The following is a 10000-nucleotide window of genomic DNA, read 5'->3' on the forward strand; positions in this document are numbered from 1 at the left end:
GGGATACACTAAACACACACACACACACACACACACACACACACACACACAAACACACACACACACACACAGACTCACCTCCTCAGGGTCCTCCTCCTCCTCTTCGTGGTCACTATAGTAACGTAGGGTCCCGGCGTCAGGGAGGTGAAAGGTCTTCCCGTTACAGTCAGGTGGGCGGAGCATCGGCACGGTCAGATACTCTGATTGGTCCAGGAGGTCGAAAGACTCCTCCCTGCTCCACCCCCAGCTGGGATTGGACCATTCTGACCCCGCCCCATCTGACAGCAGAGAATCTCTCTCACTAGATTGACTCCTCCGCTGCTGTAGGCTGGGACCTCGGCCAATAGAAGACCAGCTGGCGCGCCGGCTGTCCCATGGAGACTGACCAATCACAGCACAGCATAGAGAGACGTTAAGATGTGTGTGTGTGTGTGTGTGTGTGTGTGTTAGCATGTTATATTGCATGTTATAGAACAGTGGTAGTAGAACCTCTCCTCTGGAAGCCACCAGCAGTTCCATGTTCTAGAACAGTGGTAGTAGAACCTCACCTCTGGAACCCACCAGCCATTCCATGTTCTAGAACAGTGGTAGTAGAACCTCTCCTCTGGGACCTCTGGAACCCAGCAGCCGTTTCATGTTATAGAACAGTGGTATTAGAACCTCTCCTCTGGGACCCACCAGCGTTCCAAGTTCTAGAACAGTGGTAGTAGAACCTCTCCTCTGGGACCCACCAGCCGTTCCATGTTACAGAACAGTGGTAGTAGAACCTCTCATCTGGGACCTCTAGGGACCCACCAGCGTTCCATGTTCTAGAACAGTGGTAGTCGAACCTCTCCCCTGGGGACCCCCAGCCATTCTATTCCACAGCTAGCACCTGATTCCACTGGTCAACTAATCATTAAAACCTGTTTGGGATAGGGGGCAGCATTTTCACGTTCGGATGAAAAGTTTCCCCAGAGTAAACTTCCTGCTACTCAGGCCCAGAAGCATATTATTAGTAGTATTAGACTGAAAACACTCTGAAGTTTCTAAAACTGTTTGAATGATGTCTGTGAGTATAACAGAACTCATATGGCAGGCAAAAACCTGTGGGAAATCTGAGGTTTGTAGTTTTTCAACTCATTGCCTATCAAATATAGTGTCTATGGGATCATATTACACTTCCTAAGGCTTCCACTAGATGTCAACAGTCTTTAGAACCTTGTTTGAGGCTTCTACTGTGAGGTGGGGGCAATGAGAGCTGATTGAGTAATAGGTCTGGCAGAGTGGCATGAGCTGATCACACACGCACCCGTGAGAGCGACCTGCGTTCCATTGCATTTATATAGACAAAGTAATTCTCTGGTAGGAACATTTTTATTATCTTATATATTATACGATTTATATTAAAAACATCCTAAAGATTGATTCTATACATCGTTTGACATGTTTCTACGAACTGTAACATAACTTTTGGACTTTTCGTCTGAACTTTCGCCCGCGCCTCGTGAGTTAGGATTTGTTTACTAAACGCGTAAACAAAAAGGAGGTATTTGGACATAAATAATGGACTTTATTGAACAAAACAAACATTAATTGTGGAACTGGGATTCCTGGGTGTGCATTCTGATGAAGATCATCAAAGGTAAGTGAATATTTATAATGCTATTTCTGACTTCTGTTGACTCCACAACATGGCGGGTATCTGCATGGCTTGTTTTTCTGTGTGAGCGCCGTACTCAGATTATTGCATGGTGTGCTTTCGCTGTAAAGCTTTTTAGAAATCTGACACAGAGGTTGCATAAACCTGTTGATGCTCTGGGGGCGCTATTTCATTTTTGGATGAAAAACGTTCCCGTTTTAAACAAGATATTTTGTCACAAAAAGATGCTCGACTATGCATATAATTGATAGCTTTCGAAAGAAAACACTCTGACGTGTCCAGAACTACCAAGATATTTTCTGTGCGTGCCCTAGAACGTGAGCTTCAGGCAAAACCAAGATGAGATGGCATCCAGGAAATGAGCAGGATTTTTGAGGCTCTGTTTTCCATTGTCTCCTTATATGGCTGTGAATGCGAGAGGAATGAGCCTGCCCTTTCTGTCGTTTCCCCAAGGTGTCTGCAGCATTGTGACGTATTTGTAGGCAGATCATTGGAAGATTGACCATAAGAGACCACATTTACCAGGTGTCCGCCCGGTGTCCTGCGCCGAAATTGGTGCGCAAAAGTCACCTGCCAGTATTTTTCCATGGGATACAGAAAGCAAGCTTCCACGAACTGCATATCAATGAAGAGATATGTGAAAAAACACCTTGAGGATTGATTCCAAACAACGTTTGCCATGTTTCGGTCGATATTATGTAGTTAATCCGGAAAAAGTTTTACGTTGTAGGTGACTGAATTTTCGGTTCGTTTCGGTAGCCAGACGCAATGTAGAAAACGGAACGATTTCTCCTACACACAGACGCTTTCAGGAAAAACTGCGCATTTGGTATGTAACTGAGAGTCTCCTCATTGAAAACATCAGAAGCTCTTCAAAGGTAAATGATTTTATTTATTTGGTTATCTGGTTTTTGTGAAAATGTTGCGTGCTAAATGCTACTCAAAATGCTATGCTAGCTTTGCATACTCTTACACAAATTAGTCAATTTCTATGGTTCAAAAGCATATTTTGAAAATCTGAGATGACAGTGTTGTTAAGAAAAGGCTAAGCTTGAGAGCAGGCGCATTATTTTCATTTTATTTGCGATTTTCAGAAATCGTTAACGTTGCGTTATGCTAATGAGCCTGAGGCTTTAGTCACGATCCCGGATCCGGGATGGGGAGTTTCAAGAAGTTAAGGAGAAGTTTATCTAAAGTTCCATGTATAATAGTTGCTTCTTTTATCAATGTTTATTATGAGTATTTCTGTAAATTGATGTGGCTCTCTGAAAATTCACAGGATGTTTTCGAGGCACAACATTACTGACCATAAAGCGGCAATGTAAACTGAGATTTTTCGGATATAAATATGAACTTTATCGAACAAAACATACATGTATTGTATAACATGAAGTCCTATGAGTGTCATCTGATGAAGATCATCAAAGGTCAGTGATTAATTTTATCTCTATTTCTGCTTTTTGTGACTCCTCTCTTTGTCTGGAAAATGGCTGTATGGAGCGGGACCCATGGCCCTAACAATTTTGAAGCCATTGACAAGGTGAATCAGGTGTGATAGTTCAGCCATTGACAAGGTGAATCAGGTGAGTTCAGAGCTACCACATAATTGTGAAACATCTGGGGCTCCTCGAGGAGAGAACCACTGGTCTAGAGTGTGTGTGTTTATATGTGTGTTTGCGTGTGTGTATATGTGTTTGTGTGTGTGTGTGTGTATGACTCACCGGCGACCTGGGGTCCAGGGTGTTGCTTGTATCCATAGAGACGGCGCTGCCCCGTCGTGATTGGCTGTCGCAAGTTGTGGGCGTGGCCAAGGTGTGCAGGATGAGTGGCGGGCGTTGCCGTGGCGATGGTGGCGGCGGTTGTTGCCACGGTGACTGTGTGGGTGGGAGGGGCATGGAGGCTCGGGGATTCAGAAGGCCATTAGGAGTCAACATCATCGCCTGGAGCTTCAACTCTGTAGGGGTTAGAGGTCAGATGTCACGGTGTGCTCTAATTATAAGGACTGTGAGAAAAGTGTATAATACACAGAATAAAGGCACCAAGTCTGGAACCAACAGGACCCTGAACAGCTTCTACCCCCAAGCCTTTAGACAGACAGGTTAAAGACACCAAGTCTGGAACCAGCAGGACCCTGAACAGCTTCTACCCCCAAGCCTTTAGACAGACAGGTTAAAGACACCAAGGACCCTGAACAGCTTCTACCCCCAAGCCTTTAGACAGACAGGTTAAAGACACCAAGTCTGGAACCAGCAGGACCCTGAACAGCTTCTACCCCCAAGCCTTTAGACAGACAGGTTAAAGACACCAAGTCTGGAACCAGCAGGACCCTGAACAGCTTCTACCCCCAAGCCGTTAGACAGACAGGTTAAAGACACCAAGTCTGGAACCAACAGGACCCTGAACAGCTTCTACCCCCAAGCCTTTAGACAGACAGGTTAAAGACACCAAGTCTGGAACCAACAAGACCCTGAACAGCTTCTACCCCCAAGCCTTTAGACAGACAGGTTAAAGACACCAAGTCTGGAACCAACAGGACCCTGAACAGCTTCTACACCCAAGCCTTTAAACAGACAGGTTAAAGACACCAAGTCTGGAACCAGCAGGACCCTGAACAGCTTCTACCCCCAAGCCTTTAGACAGACAGGTTAAAGACACCAAGTCTGGAACCAGCAGGACCCTGAACAGCTTCTACCCCCAAGCCTTTAGACAGACAGGTTAAAGACACCAAGTCTGGAACCAACAGGACCCTGAACAGCTTCTACTCCCAAGCCTTTAGACAGACAGGTTAAAGACACCAAGTCTGGAACCAGCAGGACCCTGAACAGCTTCTACCCCCAAGCCTTTAGACAGACAGGTTAAAGACACCAAGTCTGGAACCAGCAGGACCCTGAACAGCTTCTACCCCCAAGCCTTTAGACAGACAGGTTAAAGACACCAAGTCTGGAACCAGCAGGACCCTGAACAGCTTCTACCCCAAGCCTTTAGACAGACAGGTTAAAGACACCAAGTCTGGAACCAGCAGGACCCTGAACAGCTTCTACCCCAAGCCTTTAGACAGACAGGTTAAAGACACCAAGTCTGGAACCAGCAGGACCCTGAACAGCTTCTACCCCAAGCCTTTAGACAGACAGGTTAAAGACACCAAGTCTGGAACCAGCAGGACCCTGAACAGCTTCTACCCCCAAGCCTTTAGACAGACAGGTTAAAGACACCAAGTCTGGAACCAGCAGGACCCTGAACAGCTTCTACCCCCAAGCCTTTAGACAGACAGGTTAAAGACACCAAGTCTGGAACCAGCAGGACCCTGAACAGCTTCTACCCCCAAGCCTTTAGACAGACAGGTTAAAGACACCAAGTCTGGAACCAGCAGGACCCTGAACAGCTTCTACCCCAAGCCTTTAGACAGACAGGTTAAAGACACCAAGTCTGGAACCAGCAGGACCCTGAACAGCTTCTACCCCCAAGCCTTTAGACAGACAGGTTAAAGACACCAAGTCTGGAACCAGCAGGACCCTGAACAGCTTCTACCCCCAAGCCTTTAGACAGACAGGTTAAAGACACCAAGTCTGGAACCAGCAGGACCCTGAACAGCTTCTACCCCCAAGCCTTTAGACAGACAGGTTAAAGACACCAAGTCTGGAACCAGCAGGACCCTGAACAGCTTCTACCCCCAAGCCTTTAGACAGACAGGTTAAAGACACCAAGTCTGGAACCAGCAGGACCCTGAACAGCTTCTACCCCCAAGCCTTTAGACAGACAGGTTAAAGACACCAAGTCTGGAACCAGCAGGACCCTGAACAGCTTCTACCCCCAAGCCTTTAGACAGACAGGTTAAAGACACCAAGTCTGGAACCAGCAGGACCCTGAACAGCTTCTACCCCCAAGCCTTTAGACAGACAGGTTAAAGACACCAAGTCTGGAACCAACAGGACCCTGAACAGCTTCTACCCCCAAGCCTTTAGACAGACAGGTTAAAGACACCAAGTCTGGAACCAACAGGACCCTGAACAGCTTCTACCCCCAAGCCTTTAGACAGACAGGTTAAAGACACCAAGTCTGGAACCAACAGGACCCTGAACAGCTTCTACCCCCAAGCCTTTAGACAGACAGGTTAAAGACACCAAGTCTGGAACCAACAGGACCCTGAACAGCTTCTACACCCAAGCCATTAGACAGACAGGTTAAAGACACCAAGTCTGGAACCAACAGGACCCTGAACAGCTTCTACCCCCAAGCCTTTAGACAGACAGGTTAAAGACACCAAGTCTGGAACCAACAGGACCCTGACCAGCTTCTACCCCCAAGCCATTAGACAGACAGGTTAAAGACACCAAGTCTGGAACCAACAGCACCCTGACCAGCTTCTACCCCCAAGCCTTTAGACAGACAGGTTAAAGACACCAAGTCTGGAACCAACAGGACCCTGACCAGCTTCTACCCCCAAGCCATTAGACAGACAGGTTAAAGACACCAAGTCTGGAACCAACAGCACCCTGACCAGCTTCTACCCCCAAGCCATAAGTCTGATCAATAGTTCCCCCATTTGACTAAACAGGTCCCTTCTTTGACTCAACAGTTCCCTTGTTCGACTCAACAGTTCCCTGGTGTTCCTTGTTTGACTCAGGACAGTTCCCTTGTTTGACTCAACAGTTCCTTGTTTGACTCAACAGTTCCCTTGTTTGACTCAACAGTTCCCTTGTTGGACTCAACAGTTCCCTTGTTTGACTCAACAGTTCCCTTGTTCGACTCAACAGTTCCCTTGTTTGACTCAACAGTTCCCTTGTTTGACTCAACAGTTCCCTTGTTCGACTAAACAGTTCCCTTGTTTGACTCAACAGTTCCCTTGTTTGACTCAACAGTTCCCTTGTTTGACAGGAAACAGTTCCCTTGTTCGACTCAACAGTTCCTTGTTTGACTCAACAGTTCCCTTGTTTGACTCAACAGTTCCCTTGTTTGACAACAACAGTTCCCCCTGACTCAACAGTTCCCTTTGACTCAACAGTTCCCTTGTTTGACTCAACAGTTCCCTTGTTTGACTCAACAGTTCCCTTGTTCGACTCAACAGTTCCCTTGTTTGACTCAACAGTTCCCTTGTTTGACTAAACAGTTCCCTTGTTTGACTCAACAGTTCCCTTGTTCGACTCAACAGTTCCCTTGTTTGACTCAACAGTTCCCTTGTTTGACTCAACAGTTCCCTTGTTTGACTCAACAGTTCCCTTGTTTGACTCAACAGTTCCCTTGTTTGACTCAACAGTTCCCTTGTTCCACTCAACAGTTCCCTTTTCCAACTAAACTGTAGACACGTTATCAAGTACCGTAAATCCCTATCAACGTGAAGCTTGTCACACAGCACTAGACTGAACTTCACTTGCGTCCTCCTTGTGGTATTGAGAGATAAACATGGTCTCGATGTCACTAAATGATGTCACCAGTCACCATCACAGGATCATCAGGTCCTACATGATCAGAGTGGTAATGATGTCACACGTACCAAGTACCATGATGACACGTACAGCATACAGGAAGATAGGTCCTACGTGACAGAGTGGTAATGATGTCACTGATGACACGTACAGGAAGTCATAGGTCATCACCATTACACGTACAGGAATCATGACAGAGTGGTAATGATGTCACTGATGACACGTACAGGAAGATAGGTCCTACGTGACAGAGTAATGATGTCACCGAATACAGGAAGATATGTCCCACATGACAGAGTGGATGATGACACGTACAGGAAGATAGGTCCTACATGACAGAGTGGTAATGATGTCACTGATGAAGATACAGGAAGATAGGTCCTACGTGACAGAGTGGTAATGATGTCACCGATGACACATACAGGAAGATCCCATCGTGACAGAGTGGTAATGATGTCACTGATGACACATACAGGAAGATAGGTCCTACACCTGACAGAGTGGTAATGATGTCACTGATGACATACAGGAAGATAGGTCCTACATGACAGAGTGGTAATGATGTCACTGATGACACGTACAGGAAGATAGGTCCTACGTGACAGAGTGGTAATGATGTCACTGATGACATGTACAGGAAGATAGGTCCTACGTGACAGAGTGGTAATGATGTCACCGATGACACACCACAGGATGTCCATCACAGAGTGGTAATGATGTCACACATACAGGAAGATAGGTCCTACGTGACAGAGTGGTAATGATGTCACTGATGACACGTACAGGAAGATAGGTCCTACATGACAGAGTGGTAATGATGTCACTGATGACACGTACAGGAAGATAGGTCCTATCGTGACAGAGTGGTAATGATGTCACTGATGACACGTACAGGAAGATAGGTCCATCATCACGTGACAGAGTGGTAATGATGTCACCCATGACACGTACAGGAAGATAGGTCCTACGTGACAGAGTGGTAATGATGTCACCGATGACACGTACAGGAAGATAGGTCCTACATGACAGAGTGCTTGCTTGGTTATCCAACTGATCTAGTCCTTTCTGTCAGCCTGTGAACCCTGTTCATTTCATTTAAAATGAATCCTGCAGTGTTGGTACTACGTGTGATTAATTCCATCAAATGGGAAATGTCAAATATAGAATTCCAATTCAATTCCAATTGAATTCCAAATCAAGAAGTGAATTCAAGTTTTGAATTGGAATTTCAAACTGAATTGGAATTGACCCATTTTCCTGGAGCGAGTGTGTGTGTGTGTATGTGTGTGTGTATGTGTGTGTGTGTGTGTGTGTGTGCATACCTGCTGAATACAGCTCCTTCATCTTCTCCTCCTCTTCTAAGGTCGACAGTTTCTCATCATCGGACTCTGACCTGTTAGCATCACCCTGATGAAGATACCATCATCACCATCATCATCACCATCATCATCATCATCACCATCATCACCATGACCATCAGCACCTGATGAAGATACCATCATCACCACCACCATCATCTTGTCATGTGTCTTTTACCAGGAATCATTCCAATGGCCATCATCTACCATAAAGGCCTGATTGTTGGAGTGCTGCAGAGATGGTTGTCCTTCTGATGAAGGTTCTCCCATCTCCACAGAGGAACACTGGAGCTCATCATGACCATGGGTTCTTCATCATCCCACCATCATCATCATCATTACCAATACCATCGATCTCACCATGTTTTGCTCTGACATGCACTGCCAACTGTTAGAATATAGACATCATCACCTTTCCAAATCATCATAATTGAATTCACCTTCATCACTCTAATCAAGTTGTAGAAACACCATCATCAATGGAAACAGGATTACCAGTTCCATCATCTCAGCCATCTGAATACTTATGTAAATACACCACTATTTTTTACCAGAGAGAGTCATCATCAGACCGATGAAGATCATCAGAGCCAGAGCCAGAGAAGATACCATCATCACCATCATCCAGACCATCATCAGAGTACCAACACCATCACATCACCATCATCATCACATCAGAGAGTACCAACACCATAGATAGATAGATAGATAGATAGATAGATAGATAGATAGATAGATAGATAGATAGATAGATCACCATAGATCAGGTGTGTGTCATCATCACCATCAGGTCCATCAGAGGTGTAGCTGTGTGTCTGTGATGTTCAGATGAAAACAACAACAGCTGGACAATCATCAGTCATCAAACAAGCTCCTGGGCCACCTATGTGTGTGTGTGTGTGTGTGTGTGTGTGTGTGTGTGAGAGTGTGTGTGTGTGTGTGTGTGTGTGAGAGTGAGAGAGAGAAGGGATGGACGTAGAGATGGATGAAGGGGGGGTGAAGGGAGAGATGGATGGATGAAGGGAGGGGTGGAGAGAGAGATGGATACCCTGGCCTGTAAAACCCCATAGAATCCGGTAGAAACTAGTTGAACCCAGTAGAACACTTACCATCCTGAAAGCCCTCCACCAAGATGGCCACCAGCAGGTTGAAGATCATCAGTTCCCAATCGTCATCAGAGCTACAAAGTAGAGACCAGCAGGAGAGGTGGAGGCCATCGTTATACAGGACCAGATTCCAGTCCTCCTGAGTCAGGATCTATAGACAGAGAGAGAGGAGAGAGAGGGATTACCAAGGTGGAGGCCATCATTATCAGGACCAGATTCAGTCCTCCTGAGTCAGGATCTATAGACAGAGAGAGAGAGAGAGGGATGAGAGAGGGAGAGAGAGGGATCATCATCATTAGGAGAGGTGGAGGCCATGCCGTTATACAGGACCACATTCCAGTCCTCCTGAGTCAGGATCTATAGACACCAGAGGAGAGAGAGGGATGAGAGAGGAGAGAGGAGAGGTGGAGGCCATGCCATTATACAGGACCACATTCCAGTCCTCCTGAGTCAGGATCTATAGACAGAGAG

The 10000-nt window shown here is 46.2% G+C and overlaps 2 protein-coding genes across 2 annotated transcripts in view; both read right to left on the reverse strand.

Annotated features, from left to right (window-relative positions):
- LOC135536233 (voltage-dependent T-type calcium channel subunit alpha-1H-like) overlaps positions 1–9581 on the reverse strand; it is a 17823-nt gene extending 8242 nt beyond the window's left edge. The window contains exons 1-4 of the mRNA XM_064962599.1: positions 9533–9581; positions 8388–8453; positions 3364–3596; positions 79–381 (exon numbers count right to left, since the gene is read on the reverse strand). Coding sequence (XP_064818671.1) covers positions 79–381; positions 3364–3596; positions 8388–8453; positions 9533–9581 — 651 coding nt within the window. The remainder of the gene's footprint in view (positions 1–78; positions 382–3363; positions 3597–8387; positions 8454–9532) is intronic.
- The window catches only part of LOC135536234 (voltage-dependent T-type calcium channel subunit alpha-1H-like), a 53236-nt gene continuing 52816 nt past the window's right edge, over positions 9581–10000 (reverse strand). The window contains exon 14 of the mRNA XM_064962600.1: positions 9581–9603. Within this exon, the coding sequence (XP_064818672.1) occupies positions 9581–9603 (23 nt within the window). The remainder of the gene's footprint in view (positions 9604–10000) is intronic.

Source organism: Oncorhynchus masou, unplaced genomic scaffold (genome assembly GCF_036934945.1).
Source record: "Oncorhynchus masou masou isolate Uvic2021 unplaced genomic scaffold, UVic_Omas_1.1 unplaced_scaffold_580, whole genome shotgun sequence".
NCBI classification, from domain to species: domain Eukaryota; kingdom Metazoa; phylum Chordata; class Actinopteri; order Salmoniformes; family Salmonidae; genus Oncorhynchus; species Oncorhynchus masou.